Source organism: Pinus tabuliformis, chromosome X (assembly GCF_031772625.1).
Source record: "Pinus tabuliformis cultivar Carrire ecotype Pingquan chromosome X, CPIR1, whole genome shotgun sequence".
NCBI lineage: Eukaryota > Viridiplantae > Streptophyta > Pinopsida > Pinales > Pinaceae > Pinus > Pinus tabuliformis.
Genome location: NC_142308.1, coordinates 47,021,545 through 47,040,845, shown reverse-complemented (window position 1 = coordinate 47,040,845; position 19,301 = coordinate 47,021,545). Strand labels below are relative to the sequence as shown.

Below are 19,301 nucleotides of genomic sequence, written 5' to 3'. Positions count from 1 at the left end.
TTACTTTTTAAGTGGAAAACATTTTAACGGAGGTTTTAAAAACAACCCATGGTAATAGCCCATGGTATTTTAACATCGTGTCATATGAAAAGACGTGACCTTTATATTTATTAAGTGGGGTGACATTAAAAATTTATCAAGGAAGTAATTAAGTATATAAAAAAAGGAACCAATTTATTAAAAAAAAAAAAAAAGAGGTGAAACTATTATTATTTTAAGATAATAAAGTTATTTTGAAAAGGGGTTTTAATATAAAGAAATACATACATATATAGAGGGCAACAATATAAAGGAGTATTTTTTTTAATAAAAGGGTATTCAAGTATTTAATAATCCACATTAAGGGAGAATATTGGAAATATATATATATATATAAAGGAGATAAAATAAGTTTAAAAAAAATAATAATAATAATAATTCCATACAAAGTTAAAAGAAGTGAAGAAAAAGAAAAAATATGGAATCCCTGAGTAAGGAACAAAGACAATCAATCGCAAGAGATATAGAATAATTAATTACAATAATTGAGCGACAGATTGAGGAGAGAAAGAGAACGGATTCCTTCTTCGATTCTCTACATCCATCATCACTTCCACAGAATGATGTTATCCAGTGTATCGAGAAAGTGCAGCTAAAAGATCAAGAGAATGACAAAATAGCCAAAATTCAACAAAGCAAGGAAGTGTTAGAATGCGAACATAAAAATCTTGTGGATATACATTACAAAGAAATAATGGAAAAGGACAAAGAAATTTCTCGTCTCAAGGACCACGTCGAAAAATTACTGGCACAAGTGAAGAAGACTAAAGTCTCAAAGAAAGAACTCAAGCAACATTTATCAGAACAAGAAGAAGAAAATTTACATTTAAAGAACCTTAATAAAAATTTATTAGAACAAATCAGAGATCTAAAAGATGAAAAACTTAAAATTCAAAACACTGAAAATAAGGTTGATGAATCAAAAACCAAAGAACTTTTACGTCTGAGAAACCATAATCAAAGTCTGTTCAATCAAGCTAAGAAACTTAAGGAGGATAAGAAAGCATTAAAAGATAAGTTGGAACAAGTCACTCAAGAAGAAGTATCGAAATCTCCAGTCACAACAGTTCAAGTTGAAAATAAGGGAACGAATACCGATCCAGTGAATATGACAACTCAAGAAGACAAGTCAATTGAAGAAACGACACACGTAGATGTTGCAGTTCAGACAATAGACATCCCAAGTGAATGTTCCATAACCAATTCAACAACATCTTCGCCAGAAGAAAATCTAAAAACTTTATATCGGCATCTGAATCATGAGAATAGATGAATCAACCATGCTGCATATCTGAACCATTCAGAACCGAAACAACAAACTGATGTTCCAAATTGTGATGTAACCTCAATCCCGTCTTATGCTAACAAGTCGTTACAAAATTCCAGTGATCAGAATATTACACAGAAAATTAATCTAAGATGGTATGATCCCTTCTCAGTGTGACAATTTTGTTTTTCACTTAGAAGATCATATCAGCTTGTATCGCCGAGGATCATTGTTCCGAGACAGAAAGACTTTCGAAGCAGAAAAAGAGATCGAACCTTTTGTGATCGACAAGCTTTGAGGACAAAGCTTTTTGAGGAAGAAGGCAATGTAACGAATAAAATATATAAATAATATAAATATAATGTAAAAAATAATAATCATAAATAATAGTTAGTTAAGCTAGTAATTAGGTTGAAGAGGCGTGTCTAATAGGACATGACTCTTCATGAAGAGACACTTGCTTGGTATATAAGCAAGCCTCTCGTTCTTATTTGTAAATCATTCATTCTTATTCATACATTTTAATATATAATATTTGTATCCTCATGGATATCTTGACATTCCAAGTCTTTTGGAGTAATTAATCTGTAGAAGGAACTTTGTTCGCTTCAAAGCTTTAGACTAGAAGCTAGCCCTTCCAGTCAAAGGAGGCTCCCTCATGCTTAAGGATGCAGCAGACAATTTGACCGTCACCAAACGGCAGCTGGAAAAACTTCTCAGTGAAAAATAATTTGCCTCGTTTAATATGAGCACGGCGGAGTTTTTAAAAGTAGTTTGAAAATCAAATGACAAAACGGACTGGGGTTTCAAAGACTGCACATCTCATGATTCTGGAAGCCTTTCTATTGGGCGTGGAGTCTCATTGGCCTGAGCATGACAGTTAAAAATGATAGGTGGAGGAATTCTAAGAACACACTTAAATCTCAAACCATACAGAGGGAAAAAGCACTCTCTACAAATCTGATATGAGGAAGATAAGTTGGGCATAAGAATCCAGCATGTAAAATGAACATTAAAGTCTGGGCAATTTTAAGAATGAATCCAGACATGAAATATTCAGAAAAACAATCTATTAACAGCATGAAATGTATAACATAATGGTAAAAGGATCATAGCTACAATCTTTAAACTATTAAGAGATGCATTAATTTGACACAGAAAAAAACCAAATTGTCATGCTGTAAATCAAATCACATTAGATTAGGAACAGGTTTGACAAAACAGAGAGGCTGAATACAATAAAAGAAAGAATTACAGGGCTCAGAAACAATGAGGCATGTATCCTCAAGACAAACCTCTATCTCAAAGATTTACAATGCAACAAACCTTGAGCGGTTTCTCTTCCAGAACTTCCACCCCCGGCATCTCTTTTAGCTGTTGTATATATGCTTCTAACTACTCAACTGATGCTGTAAATGCTAGATCCAAATTTAATTAATTGTTACTTCAATCTAGAGCTGAAGACTCATAACTCCACAGTAACTCCACAAAGCAAAAACTGATTCGTATTTCTAATTTATTTATTTACATAAATTCACCCAATCACAAGGATTAGGTGTCAACATTCCCCCCTTAATCTAAAGGGATGTTGGTGAGTCCAAGCATCATTCTAAATCATTCAAGCTTTTCTCTTCCAAGCGCTTTGGTGAAGATGTCTGCAATTTGCTCATTTGTGGAACAATGACGGAGATGGATTGTTTTGGCCTCAACATGATGTCGAATCAAATGATATTTAGTATTGATGTGCTTCGTTCGATCATGGAATTTTGGGTTCTTGGCCAACTTTATTACAGAGGTATTGTCAATCATGAGTGGAGTTGATTGTACTTGTTTTACCTGCAAATCTTCCAGAATTTTCCTGAGCCACACAATTTCTTTTGTTGCTTCGGCTGCTGCCACATATTCTGCTTCTATTGTGGAATCTGCTAGAACTGATTGTTTGCGTGATCTCCAGGAGACAGCTCTTGATCCAAAGCTCATAGCATATCCTGAAGTTGATACCCCAGTTTCTTTGTCTCCATCGAAGTCTGAGTCAGAGTATCCAATCAAGCTGAAGTCGTCCACCTGTGTATACTTGATTCCAAAGTCTTGAGTTCCCTTCAAGTACCTTAGAACTCTTTTTGCAGCAGACCAATGTCCCTCACAAGGCTTTTGCATAAACCTGGAGAGGATTCCAACAACAAACGAAATGTCTGGTCTAGTAGTAGTTAGGTAGTTGAGACTTCCTACAAGTTGTCTATACTTTGTTGCATCCTCAAATTCTTTTCCTTCAATAGATGTGAGTTTTAAGTTTTGTTCCATTGGAGTAGTAAGAGGATTACACTCTGTCATGCCAAACCTGTTCAACAGATCTCCAATGTATTTCTTTTGAGAAAGAAATATGGACTTTGGATGTTGGTTACTTCAATGTCAAGATAGTAATGAACATAGCCCAAATCAGTCATTTCAAAACTTTTCCCCAATTCCTTCTTTATGGATGCAATATAGCTTTCATTGTTCCCTGTCATCAAAAGATCATCTACATATACCACAAGATATACAATTGTTTTGCCAACTTTCTTGACAAATAAAGTTGCATCATCAAGATCAAAATGTTTGAAATTGAGTTTTGAAGATGCTCAGTTAGTTTTTCATACCAGGCTCACGGTGCTTGTTTGAGGCCATACAGGGACTTCACAAGTTGGCATGCTTTATGTTCATGTCCTTTCACAGCAAATCCTTCAGGCTGGGACATAAAAACATTCTCTTTTAGATATCCATTCAAGAAAGCAGTTTTTACATCCATTTGATGGACTTTCCAACCGTTCTGAGCTGCTAGTGCAAAGAGAGTCCGGACGGTAGCCCATTTTGTTGTGGGGGCAAAAGTCTCCTCATAATCGACCCCTTCCTTCTATGCAAAACCTTTTTCCACAAGCCTAGCTTTGTGCTTGTCAAGTGAGCCATCAGCTTTATATTGTTCTTGTAGACCCACTTGCAGCCAATTGGTTTGGTTCCTAATGGAGGATCAACCAGCTTCCAAGTGTCGTTCTTTATGAGGGCATCATACTCCTTTCGCATCGCTTCTTTCCATTCATCATGAGAAGCAACTTCTTTGAAGGAAGTTGGTTCAAAATCTGTAGACAAGTTCAATTCACAATCATAAGAAACATCCATATCAACAGGTGAATTAGAGTCATCCATATCACCTCCATTTTGTCGGTTTGAATTTCTAGTTCCTGTCTTTCCAACTTCATCAGGATGAACACTTTCAAGTGTCTTTGTCAGCCACTTTGGGGGACCTTTCTGAGATGGTCCAGGCTGCTCCGTTGATTGAGTTGGAACTGAATCAAGATTGAGTCTCCCAATTCTATCAATCACATCACTTAAAGCATCATCCATTGTTGGAGTTTCATGCGGGGGAGAGAGTTCTTCAGAAGAAGATTCCACATGTTGATCTAGTATAGGAATCCCCCCTTCAAGATGTGGAATCTGATTATCAAATTCTTGAAATGATTTTGCTTTTGCGAATCTATCCAAGCGATCAAGTTGTCGCTCAACAACATTGTCAATTTTGGATGATTCAAGAAAAATTACATCTCTAGATACAACAAACTTCTTATTTACTTCATCATAGAGGCGGTATGCTTTGGAGGTGTTTGAATACCCCAGAAAGATACACTTACAGCTTCTAGCACCAAGTTTGTTTCTATGTACCTTTGGTATCAAGGCATAACAGGTGGAACCAAAGACCCTGAGATGCTTTACCGAAGGAACATGTCCATACCACATTTCATATGGAGTCTTGTTTCTTATAGCATTAGATGGACATCTATTCTTTATATATGCAACACATAGAACAGCATCAACCCAAAACATTATCTTTACATTTTTGAAGAAGAGCATGGATCGTACCATATTTAAGATTGTCCTATTCATTCTTTCAGCTACACCATTCTGTTGGAGATTATAAGGCACAGTTGTTTGATGTTTGATCCCATGTTGGCGAAGATAGTTTTCAAATTCATTTGATGTGTATTCTTTTCCATTATCAGTGCGAATAGACCCAATATGAGATTGTGCATCATTTTCAATCCATTTATGAAAATTCTTGAATGTTTGAAAAGCATCAGATTTGTTCTTCAATAAATAAACCCAACACATTCTGGTGTAGTCATCAATAAATGTCATGATATATTTATTTCCATTTGCAGAAGGAACAGGTATTGGACCACATAAATCTGAATGAATGAGTTCAAGTTTTCTATGTGCTCTTGAATGCGAATCATGAAAACACTGTTTGCTATGCTTTCCTAGAATGCAAGCATCACATTGCTTAAGTTTTCTAGGAATTGTAGGCAAACCAGCAACACCATTTTTCTTCAACAAGCGGAGATTGTCATAGTTCAAATGTCCAAATCTAGAATGCCATAATAAACTTGATGGAAGTGTACCTTCTTCATGATGAGAATTGTATGAGAAATGTTGTGCACGAGCAGGAAGTTCCTTGCTGCTTGAGAAGCCTTTCTTCTTCTATTCCCCTCATGACAAGTGAGTGGTCATATGCTTTTCTTACCTCAAGCTTGCCATCAAACATATGAATGGAGTGACCTTGCTGGCGGATGTGGACCAAGGACAGCAAGTTTCTCTTAAGCTGTGGGAGATATAGAACATGATGCAGAAGAAAGTCTGGAAGACCAGGCAGTTTAACCCTGATTGTGCCAAGCCCTGATGGCTTGATTTTTGATTGATCTGCAAAGTATACTGCTCCATCAACATTGTCAGTGAAATCTTCAAAAAAATCTTTTATATGAGTCATGTGGCAGGTTGCTCCTGAATCAAGCAACCAATCATTTTTCCAAGAAGCAAGTGAAGCATTAAATAAGTCTTCATTTACTCCAATGTTACATTGTGCCACAACATAGTGAGCGGATTCAGGTGCTTTACCTTTGTCTGTATCAGCAGTTTTACCTTTCTGTTGGTTTCTTTTCTGCTCAATTTTGTCCCATGGTAGCTTGCATGTAGAGGCATCATGTGATCCATTTCTTTTGCATCGTATGCAGTGCAAATCTGTCGTTCCTCCTTGAGAGTCTCTGCCCCCCTGCCTCTAAAATCTTTTCTACCTCTTGCTCTGGAAGAATCTAGAGCAAGATTATCCTCTCTGTGTGCAATAAGAGTTGTCTTCTTTTCCAAACCCTTCACTTTTTCAATAAACTTCTCCATTATAAAAATTTGAACTGAGCCCAAAAATAATTACAGTATTCGTAGCAAAACACTAACAATAATTTGCTATGACTTTCCAAAAAATAGAATCAACTGCAATCATGCAATATATGTCATGTCATCAACAAACAACATAAGCCCTAATGCCATCATTTCATACAACTTCATCCATTCAAAACTGCGATGTAGGAATGAGTCATGGCTTCTTTTGCAGTTCGACCAACAGATTGACTAAATTAAAAGCCTTTTGTTTTTTTTTTGCGATGAAAGAATGATTCATGTCTTCATTTAAAGTTCGGACAACAGATTGATCAGATGAAAAGACCTTTTTGTTCGCCGTATTCTAGCTCAGGCCGTCGGAAAAGGCGCAATCTAGTTAGTCAATAGAGAGAGCCCTCCAAGAACATGCTCATCCCCTCGATCCACTCGAAGAAGGCCCGACATCTCGGGTTCTGAGACCAGCGTTCTTCAAAGCAAGAGCAGCAGCGTTTATATGGAGCAGAGAGCGTTCTTCAAAGCAAGAGCAGCAACATTTATATGGAGCAGACCAGCATTAAAAAAATACCATGTCAACAGCGTATATATCAGCGTTTACCAAGATACTGCAAATGAATTTGGAAACGGTTCTATCACTGTCACTAGGCACTACTTTTACAGAATTAGTTGAGATTCAAAACATTTTTGTCACTGCCATTTACACTCGGACGCTCTTGCAGAATTACCGGAGTTCAAAGGAGTGAAATGTAGCTTTTCTGCACCGACGATTTCACTGGGATATTGCCTATTACATGACTGTGACACAATATAAGAGTGATCTGATTTTATGAAGAGGATGGACACAACGTTATCTTTCAGGCGACGCCAATGGACACAGCGTTATATCTCAGGCAGAGGCGTATTGGGTATACACAACGTTAAATCTCAGGCAGAGGCGTATTACACGAGTAATGAACAGTAGAGGTAGCGCGATATCAACGCGGAGTGTGGTGCTGTGAGGAGCAAGAGCGGATAGGAATGTTAACGCACAGCGCCTTTTTTTCCTTTTGAAAAGTTCATGGACAGTGCAGACAGCGCAGGTAGACAATGTTTAGACCTGGCAGCGACTGTGGAGGGAGCAGCTCTGTATAAATGGAATATGGCAGGCAGAGGGCACAGCTAATTGTATGGAGGAGCAGCGCAAGTATATCAGAGCAGAAAAGGGAGTTACAAGGGACAAGAGCTAAAAAAGGAGCTGGCTCTGATACCATGTCAGGCCAGGCAGTAACTCCACAAAGCAAAAACTGATTCGTATTTCTAATTTATTTATTTACATAAATTCACCCAATCAAATGGATTAGGTGTCAACATAGAATGATGATGAGCCTGCTGGAGAAATTTTTGTACTAGAATAGATTATTGTCTCATAATAGCAAAAATATGCCAGGTTTCCTTTCATGCACTACTGAAATATAGGAGCCAGATGCATTCTACATGGAAGCCAAAATTTGTTAATCTTTCTAGCAAATTTATTTTAATTATTTTTTATTTTAATTATTTTCATTTATTAGTAATCTTTCTGTTCTATTAAAAAAAGCATTGTTTATACTTTAAATTTGTACTTTTATTACCCTTTAATTTCTATATTACTAACTACCCAGCATGTTAATATTAAAATATTAATAAATCCCCATACCTGAAGGCTGATTCCAATGTTATACATTTAAAAATCCTTGTTTTAATGGTTGTAAGTGATTTCGGGCGTTATAAATTTGCACCAATTTTAATGGGGGGAGGCAGGGGTTTCCAAAATTGTAAAACCAGTCGGGTTCAAAAATATTGAGTACCTCACCCCTCTAATACAACTTTATGGTATGGGCACAAGATTAATATATTTTATTTTATTAACTCCACAAATGGTGGGCACAAGGTTTAATAAAATATATTAATTTTCATAGAACATCTCCCATGAAAAATGGTGGGCTCGGATCTCAATATTTTATTTTATTTTATTTGATATATTTTTAGTTTTTATTAATTTATGTTTAAAAATTATTTAAATTTAATTACTTTTGATTATTTAATTAACCATTTTCATTTTTAAATTAATAATATTAAATAATGATTTACATTTTACATTATATATATGTGTGTGTGAGTGTGTGTGTGTGTTATTCTAACAGCGGGAAAATCTATCATAACACAGTTGTCAAACTAGCAGCGGGGACAGCCATCATTGGCTGCTATCCGCGAATGCAGGCTGACACATCATCGTTATTCAAGAAAATGTAACCACCACTCCCACATTTACCCAAGTTCACCAGCCTGCCAGGATAAACATGAGAACGAAGAGTTACTATGACATGACCCGACCTCCAATCTCCAGATAAGGAAGTGGGGCCTACAACTGACCACAAACTGACAACTCACAACATCCCTCAGCGCTATAGGACACTCACGAGCCAAAGAACCACCCCAAGTGACCAAACCATGAGTTGGAGCTCTTCTTCACTTACCTAAACTCCCAACTGCATGCATGACAAGGCCTGGGTGTAGTTGAAGCTCTCCAGCCACATGCACAACACTGCTTGAGTGCAGTTGCGACCCAACTTGGCCAGTTCAGAGGGTGCAGTCCCCAAGATCTGAGCCACATTTCCAGGTCAGCCTCCAGACCACTGCCCAAAACTGCCTGAGACTTCTCAGAATGATAGATGACATAAGGACGATGCTAAACATACAAAACTTGAACAAGAACTTGACCTAACCAAGCCTAACCATGATAATCATTTCGTCAAACATATGGCAAACATGTAAGCTACAGGTCATGAATGCATATATGATCATAAGAGTTTAAAACTTATCTGAGAATCACCAAGAAGGTCTAATGCCCTCTCATAATAGTTGTAATAACATTTGTTGGTCCATGCATTCATCAACCATTCATACATTCATAAAAACATGTCAAGAACAATAAGTAATATACATCACATAATCAGCGTATAACGATCAAATAACCAGCATAGGAACCATGGCAACTTAGCCATAATATCGCCAACATAATCGTTATAAATGTTCATAAATCACAATAGGGAAATCTGCCATATTAACATATGAAAATATCAACTGAGTTAAGGACTTCCACATACCACCCAAATACAGATTGGGCTATACCAAATCTCTCTTTCAACCAATCACCTTCGGGCCATATGCCAAGAATGAATGTGGGGATCTCATGGAATAAACCAAACAAAACCAAGTCAGGGCTTCCAGAGGCCAAACCACCTCAACCCTCGACCACAATTATTCCACCTCCACAGTCAGACATCACTAACACCAACTAGATCGGTCTCTACCCAAGTTGTCCAAGGCTCCAAGAACTAGTAACTCAACCCACATCCTTCTAGGGCTCTAGAGCATTTGTCCAACCCAGCTCCAGGGACTAGTAACTCAACCCACCAAGGGCTCTAGAGTGTTTGTCCCAACCTAGGCTCCAGGACTAGTAACTCAACCCAAGTTGTTTCAAGGCTTCCAGAGCGTTTGTTCCAACCCACAACCATAAGGAATTATGAGCACCAATCAGAAAACAATCAAATGGGAGAAAACCCACAACACCATGGCTATCCAAGAAATGGCAAGGCAAGGCTAAAACCACTGTCAATCTAGGCAATCCTCCATGCCAATGATAGCACATACCAGAAAATCACATGCATATATCATGCATCCATGAATCAGCAAGGAAATCACACATGCAACTTGTTACCTGCAAAGCAACCCGACTGTCGCTACTGATCCAATTGTTCCCTTGCACTTTCCTGCTTTCCTTTGCCTTCTTTCTCCAATCCAAGTGAAAACTAAAGTGCTCCAAGAATGCTCTAAGTGTGTAAAAATATGAGAGAATGAGTGAATAGAAGAGAGCTCCAAAACTGAACTGATAAAAAGCTAAACTGACCAAAAGCTAAACCAGCCAAAAGCTGTGAACTGATCCTCAAAAGCCTTTTTATCATTGAGGCCTCTATTTCCTTCATTTTCCTTCATTTTTCCTTCAATTTCCCTCTCATGCAAATTTGTGACCCTTCATCTCTCCATAGACATAAATTAATCACAAGTGATACTCATCACTATGTTTTGCCCAACATTCAGTTTGGAATACATGTCCCATGACCTTGGTCTTATTTTTATTTACATGGAAAATCAACCAGGGGTTGTTACAGAAAACCACACCATCTGGAATTACCCGCTAATGGTCTGTAGGCAGGCTTTCGCTCCAACCAAATGCCTCTAGTCTTGGGCCCTTAACCTATTTCCTTACGTCCAAGGAAGACGAGCTCTTAGCCAAGTAGAAACAGTGTTAAGGCAGCCCAATTATATATATATATATATATATATATCCATCCATGTTTAAAATTTGACTTTAATTAATTGTGGATTTGGGTAATGAGACTTAATATAGAAATAATGGCTTGGGTGATGAAATTAATGAGCTATGGTTGCCTAGGATGCAGATTTTCACGAGGATAATTTATGTTACAACACCATGCACACATAAGTGGATGAAAACACATCCCCGTGTTTTGCATTTAAGGAGCCCAGTGGGATAGCTCATCTGGTGAAAGCCAATCATTCAAGGCATAAGTCACTGAGAGGTCATCTGATCAATTGCTGGGGAGTCCCAATGGGTTACTAGTTGCTCACAGACAGTTGAACACCCCCTCCATCTGGATATTCCAGTAAAAAGGGAATCCAGCGAAGTTGTTCTTAAGAAAACATGCATATGTGAAATCCAAAAAGCATGTAATGAATATACATCAATTGCTAAAGAAAATAGTAAGCTGATTACTGTCAATTAACTGATACATACATCCCACTTAGTCCCACACAATCCTAATACATACAAAACTTTCTACAAAAACATTCACCAAAATCTTAATGCACACCTCATGACATAGGATAAGCAGAGTTAATTTTCCTAATTAAGGCTTTGCTGGAGCCTGGGAGTCTCTTAGGGTTTACTTCACATTTATTGGGGATTATTTACTTGTTTCTGATTGGAAAAGCTGTTTGGAATTTCTTGTGAAACAAGGTTCAACGTGCACAAAAAGAAATTTATAAAAGCAGCACACATCCCAATCAAATCTATGCAGAAGCATATATCCATAAACAACTCCAAACCAACAATGGCTTTCTATTTTAAAATCTTCCAAGTGTTTAGTATATTGGAAAATAATGACCATCTCATATGTTGCACAAATACTGTAATATACATGCACGTAACAAGCTCATCTTATATGCATTGTAACAATTAACCTTCAGCATTAAAAATTACTCATCTTATAGCATTATGACAATGACCTTCAATATTAAAAATAATACAATTGTTTTATATTAAAATATTCAGTACGTGATGTTGAAAATGGCCATGAACTAAAAAGATGCAAACATATTAATTACTGGGTGAAGACCAAGATCTAACCTTCAGTTTCCGAATAGAGCCCGTAATTTCTTCAGACAAAAGCACTTGCAAAGGTTCAGGTACAAATCTAAGACAGGACACAACATTATATGAATTAAGAAATTGGTTACATGAACGAACAAATATTTACTAGAAGATTTTCCATGTACAAAGGAGATAACAGCATGCATTGGATAATGCAAAGCTGGCAATACAGCTTTTTCAGTAATCTTAAGTTGATAATGAAAACATTAAATCAACAACAACCAAGAGTATGTCATAATCTACTTCGAACTTCCCAACCGAGGGGGACCATTCGCAAGTCGTTCTTGTTTAGCGACAGCACGTCGAAGTCGTTTTTTTTCTCTCTCTTCTTCCTCCTTTTCTATGTCTTTAATCATGTCGGGTAAGCTGCAAGACAGGAGGATTGTCCTAAGAAAAATATTGCAACTACTTGTCCAACCAGTCTTCAAGAAAGCAACTCCATACAATTTACAAAAGAATGTTCTCAAGTAACAATCAACATAAAAGTAAAGAGTAGATCTAATAGTGAATACCATTCAACATCTCTTTTAACTTTCTCACGCATTTTCTTTTCTTCCTCAATCTTCAGCTGTTCCTTCCGTCTAGCTTTCCGATTCAGCTCTGACCGAGTAAGTTTCTTAATCTTTAGAGGTCTGCACCAAAAGCATAGTGTTAAATATTGTTTAACTCAGCCCAATACCAAATCACTATCTGAAAAAATTATCCGAATTCAACTACAGAATCTCTATACACAATCAAAAAGACAACAAAAAGCTCGAGAGGTCTGTCGCAGATTATAGTTTGTTAGGGTTTCCTAGAACAAAAACCTCAAAGACAAACAACATTTTCATCTACTTCTAAGTTGATAATGTCAGCTACAGTCAAAGCTCATATGGAATCTGATTTAAATTTCAATATGGAAATGACCCAACAAGAGTGCATCTACTGATTACCAACAAAGAATTAGAATGGACAAGATGGGGCTAATCATGAAATACCCATTTGGGATTTGAAACGTTGGCATAAAAATGTTCATACTGTGGATTCTCCGGTAACTGATTCAAAAGATGCAAACCACAGATCTCTTAAAAACTAGATGGTAGTCTTAAGAGGAAAATGTAGGTGCCAGGAATGAAACAGATTACCAATGTGCCTTCTCAAAATCATACATCCAGCAGGTAAAAATATCAAGAAAAGAAACAAAATCAGGAAGATATGAGATCATTTTTGAAGTACATCTCTTTAACACTGTCAAAACTTTAGACCAAATAGCAAATATTTCATCAATAGAAGGAGAGTTTTAAATTTTCAAACAAAGGAATCTTAAATCCATAGCCATCAATCCTACATGAAAAAAAATAGCACGTTTGTCCTATATTTAAAGCCAACAAGCAAAACCTCACAACCAACCCAACAATCTAATGTCCTCAGAGTGCCAGATTCAAATCTATAATTACTGACAGTACAACTTAAAAAAGCAGAAACATATTTGTGGTGATGGTTTTATACAGAAAGAGATTCATTCAAAGCAACTGACCTTTGCCCTTGATTACTCATAATATCACATTCGTCATCATTTGCATCCAGATTTTCATCCATTCCATCATCTACATCTAAAAAGCACATCTGAAAACAAATTTTTCTCATTAGTAAAATAGTCAGTTTCTAGAACTCCAACGTAGCTATGAAATTTCAAACAAAAGAACGATTGACGTACAGATTCCTTAGAATGTTTACCATTTCACACAGCTTTTGACGGACACAATTAAGATATTAAAAATCCGACAAATGGAAATTCTTATGTTTTCATAAGGCAGTGAAAGGTCTGTAAGAAAGGTGGAGTGTACACATACGACTCCAAGTTTGAAAAACATCTCGTATACTGTATACCATACAGTTAAAATTCCATGTTACCAGTAAAGGTAAAGATCAAATAAATTTCAAAAATCATCTAAATGGAATCAAAGCAACGCAGGCTGTGATGGCCAGATAAGGGATAACAAAGGAGGTCACTTACAAGCTTTGATGAAACTTGAGAGAACTTGGCAATGATTCTAACAACTTAGTTGAGACAGAAATCTTGATTTTGGGCATAGGGATAACTACAAGGTATGATTATTCTACCTGTCATAGACTAAGATTCAAAAGATATTATTGATATTGTGAATGAAGATGAGAGAAGCCTAGAAAATATTTGGGGATCAAATTATTTACTTAATGAGACAAGAGCAATAAAGATTCCTTGGGCAAAGTTTCAATCATGTCCAAAGATATTTAAATCAAGCTGCAGATCAACATGCCAGTCTGATAGTTATCTCAGCTCAGGTAATTTAGTATTTACTTCAAATGCTGAGAAGATACCATTACACAAAATATTTGAACACCAAAACCGGCACAGCACTCCACCTCTTCAATCTTCACTGCCCACAAATTTGCCGCACAAAAAAGGAGGACCAAAAGCCCTAACCTCCTCCTCCATTGCTGGGTTGTTTCTCCCTTCATGTTAAAAATGAAAATAAAGTCTCTACAAAATTCTCAAGATGAGGCATTTTGTAGTAATTATCCTGGTCGCCATCCTATTGTAAAGAGTTCAGAGTATTTACTAGTTCCATAAGAAACAGACAATGGATAAACATATGCTTTCAACCCTTTGGAGCGTATTCTTCTAGGAGCATTTCAGCATTTTTTTGGCAATCAACTCTATTCGGAGTTAGTCAAGCTGGCTCGAGAACATTAGTTTCCCCAACCTATTCCAATATTTGGCCCCTTTTCTTCAAGTTCAGAGCTGCTTAGAGAGGATCGAAGTTATTTTGAAGGGTTTTATCTTTCGAATTTCGTGAAATCATGGGACTTATCCATTTTGTGTCATGTTTTGAACTATTTGGAGCAATTTGAGCCTTTTGAAGACTCCCCAAACACCCTATATCTCATTTTATTCGATCACTTCACACCCTTCATCAGCCCACATCCTTCCTTCTCCTCCATGTTTGGTATGTAATATCTTCAACATAAAGTTATTATTTTAGGGTTCCACAAGTGACCTTGCAGGGTGCCTATTCTTGATATTCAGAATTATTGGATACTTTCTTTGTATGAATCCATTCTGATGTATAAGAGATGGATATTTCAAAGAGAAAAAATTTGCTTATTCTTGAGTCGCCCTCCTTATTTTTTCAACTCAATATTTTCACATTCTACTCACTTCCATGTCAAATTGTAGAGTTCATTTGAGACTTCATATTGGCACCTCCTATCGTCATTAATGTGAATGTATCTATCCCTAACTAGCATGGGAGAGAGATCATGTGGAGTGACTATACATCCCCTCAGGATTTGTGGTTTAATATGATGTACTAGATGTTCTATTTGCATCTTCGGTTAGATGAACATTTTCTTGGCAACCAATTTCATTGGGGACCACGGAATTTTTTAAGTAGTTTGATAGTATTTTATGTTGATACGTCACAAGTATATCACTTACCCAATCAACATTTATTTTTGTTTCTTTCTTTCCACGCCATTGCACTTAAGGCATTGATCACTTCTTTAAATCTGAATTTTCATATATTTGAGTTTTACTAGGGATTGCCCCTAAGATGTGCAAGCATTGCCTTGAAGTGAGAGGAACCATGTGAAATGACATCAACACCTTCCTTGTATGTTTGATTCAATCTATTTAAGTGTTTGGTGATAATAAAGCCTCTCAAACGTTGTATTTCACAATAGGACTCCTAGCAATACTTACTAACTATCACCACTCTGGCACAAACATAATATTTGTTGATTGTCACAAACCTTGTCCCTAAGTGGATAGACATTCTTGGAAGAGCATACCAAGAGGGAGTGTTAATGTCAGGCTAGGTTTGAGTAAATCCACAAATTGCATTTTGCCTTAAGTGAAATCATGAATATATACAAGGGGAGGGAGACTATTTGAATTCGTATTCCAATGTCTCTTCATCTTCTCATTTGTCTATTTACAATATTTACAATGATTTCTTAATCCCAAAGATTAAGTGTCAACATTCCCCCCCTTAATCTGAAGGGATGTTGGTGAGTCCAAGCATCATTCTAAATACTTCAAAGTTTTCCCTTCCAAGCACACTTTGGTGAAGATGTTTGCAATTTGCTCATTTGTGGAACAATGGCATAGGTGAATAGTCTAGGCCTCAACATGATGTCAAATCAGATGATACTTTGTATTGATGTGCTTGGTTCGATCATGGAACTTTGGATTCTTGGTGATCTTTATTGCAGAAGTATTGTCAATCAAAAGAGGAGTAGAATGCACTTATTTCTCCTGCAAATCTTCCAAAAATTTTCTAAGCCACACAATTTCCTTTGTTTCTTCTACAATTGCCACATATTCTGCCTCAGTTGTGGAATCTATTGGAACTGATTGTTTGTGTGACCTCCAGGAGACAGCTCATGATCCAAGACTCATAACATAACCTAAAGTAGATACTCCATTTTCTTCATATCCATCAAAATCTGAATCAAAATATCCAATCAAGCTGAAGTCATCCACTTGTGTATACTTGAGTCCAAAGTCTTGAGTTCCCTTCAAATACCTTAGAACTCTTTCTGCAACAAAAAAATGACCCTCACAAGGATTTCGCATAAACCTAGTAAGGATTCCAACAGCAAATGAAATGTTTGGTCTAGTAGTAGTCTGATAGTTGAGACTTCCTACGAGTTGTATGTACCTTGTTGCATCCTCAAATTCATTTCCTTCAGTGGATGTGAGCTTCAAATTTTGTTCCATTGGAGTGGTCAAAGGATTGCCCTCAGTCATACCAAATTTGTTCAACAGATCTCCAATGTGTTGAAATATGTAACTAGGTTTAGTCTTCATAATGACATATGTAATAATGATTTTATGTATTTAATGAAAAGAGAAAAATAAATTTATTATTTTTATTCTTGAAGCATGGGTTTCATGCTCAAGGAAAAAAAAAATTGGTCAAGCACCCATTGAGTGCTTCTAGGTTTGTTATAAAGTCATTCAGTCATGTATGAATGACCCTTTTGGGCATGTTACATATTGTAAAGAAAATTATTTGTAGAGTCAAAAGACCCTCCAAGGCCAAGTCAATAATGCAAGCATCAAGTCAACCTAATGGAGCAACAAGTCGACCTAATAGGGCTCAAGGAAGCCTATATATGGGGCACTCGACCTCATTTGGAGAAAATAATCACACTTACACAAGTACGATCATAAAGAAGAAAAGAAGTGCGAAGAAGAGGAGGTCGAAGGAAGAATAAGTCGAAGTTTTGGGTTTTGCTTTGGGCTACTTCTCTCCACGTGTGAAGGAATTAAGGCACATATTGTTGTTGTAAAGCCGAGTTGCAGTAGCGAAGTTAGGTCACCAAAAAGAGTTGATCTGAAAGTCGAGTTATCTAAGAGAAAGAATCTACCTAAACAGAGAAGCTAAGTTGCAGTAGAAGTTGCAGTAAAAGTTGTAGTCGAAGTTGCAATTGCAGTTTTTGGGCAAGTCGAAGGTGCAGTTGCAGGATAGGTCGGCGCTGTTGGAAAGAGGAGCTACTTAAAGAATGAGCATTGACTTGGTTTTGAAAGGGTTATTGGTCAAGAGTCTAGGTCATGGAATTCATCAATTGAAGATTTTATAAGAGAAGAATTTATTGGGTTTTCCTCTCAAGCTTGGAGAGGTTTTGGCCCTAACTGATCGCCTACATCTTGTGTCCTTCGTCTCATTGTTATTTATGGTTTGGTAGTTGTTTGATGAAGAAAGAACACATAATAATAATCAAGTACAATAATAACCTCACTACGAAAAGTAAAAAGTCCTCACAAGCAGTTAAAAGAGGAGCTACTTAAAGGATGAGCATTGACTTGGTTTTGGAAGGGTTCTTGGTCAAGGGTCTAGGTCTTGGAATTCGTCAATTGAAGATTCTATAAGAAGAAGAATTCGTTGGGTTTTCCTCTCAAGCTTGGAGAGGTTTTTGCCCTAGCTGATCGCCCACATGTTGTGTCCTTTGTCTCATTGTTCTTTATGGTTTGGTAGTTGTTTGATGAAGAAAGAACACAATAATAATCAAGTACAAGAATAACCTAATTACGAAAAGTAAAAAGTCCTCACAAGCAGTTATTATTACAAGAGAAATCATCTAATACCTCTGCCCTAGATTTCTCAACACAACGTACTTCTTTTGGGAGAGGAATATAAACTTTGGATGTTGGGTTAGTTCAATACCAAGATAGTAGTAAACATATCCCAAATTTGTCATTTCAAAATCTTTCCTCAATTCTTTCTTTATGGATGCAATGTAATTTCCATTGTTCCCTGTCATCAGAAGATCATCTACATACACCACAAGATATACAGCAATTTTGCCAACTTTATTAACAAACAAGTTGCATCATCAAGATCATAGTGTTTGAAATTTAGTTTCAAAATATGCTCAATCAATTTCTCGTACTAGGCTCACGGTACTTGTTTGAGGCCATACAAGGATTTGACAAGCTTACATATTTTGTGTTCTTGTCCCTTCACAACATATCCTTCTGGTTGGGACATAAAAACATTCTCTTTCAGATCTCAATTCAAGAAATTTGTTTTTACATCCATTTGATGGACTTTCTAACCGTTCTGAGCTGCCAATGCAAAGAGAGTCTGGATGGTAGCCCATTTTGTTGTGGGGGAAAATGTCTCCTCATAATCGACCCCCTCCTATCCAAAACCTTTTGCCACGAAGCTAGATTTATGCTTGTCAAGTGAGCAATATGCTTTATACTTGTTCTTGAAGACCCACTTGCAGCCTATCGGTTTGGTTCCCAATGGAGGGTCTACCAACTTCCAGGTTCCATTCTTTATCAGAGCATCATATTATTTTTGCATTGTTTATTTCCATTCATCATGAGAAGTAGCTTCTTTGAAGGAAGTCGGTCCAAAATCTGTAGACAAATTTAATTCACAATCATAAGAATCATCCATATCAACAGGTGAACCAGAATCGTCTACACCACCTCCATTTTGTCTAGTAGAGTTTCTTGTTCTTGTCTTTCCAACCTCAACAGGATGAACACTTTCAAGTATCTTGGAGAGCCATTTTAGAGGACCTTTCTAAGATAGTCTTGGCTATTCAGACGACTGAGATGGGGCTAAAACAAGATTTAGCCTTCCAATTCTCTTAATCACATCACTCAAAGTGTCTTCTTGATAAGTGGTTGGAGCTTCATGAGGGGAAGAGAGTGCTTCAAAAGGAGATTCCATAGATTGATCCAGGATAGGGATCCCCCCCTTCAAGATGTGAAATCTCATTATCAAATTCTTGAAAAAACTTTGCATGCCCGAATATGTCCAAGCGATCTAGTTGTCGCTCAAC

At 36.9% G+C, this 19,301-nt stretch overlaps 1 protein-coding gene across 2 annotated transcripts in view; it reads right to left on the bottom strand.

Moving 5' to 3' along the window:
- LOC149138248 (Nop53 protein) overlaps positions 1–19,301 on the bottom strand; it is a 186,102-nt gene that overhangs the window by 26,994 nt on the left and 139,807 nt on the right. For both annotated transcript variants that reach the window (XM_089449822.1, XM_089449823.1), the window contains exons 7-10: positions 13,492–13,580; positions 12,488–12,607; positions 12,219–12,341; positions 11,952–12,018 (exon numbers count right to left, since the gene is read on the bottom strand). In XM_089449822.1, coding sequence (XP_089305948.1) covers positions 11,952–12,018; positions 12,219–12,341; positions 12,488–12,607; positions 13,492–13,580 — 399 coding nt within the window. The remainder of the gene's footprint in view (positions 1–11,951; positions 12,019–12,218; positions 12,342–12,487; positions 12,608–13,491; positions 13,581–19,301) is intronic.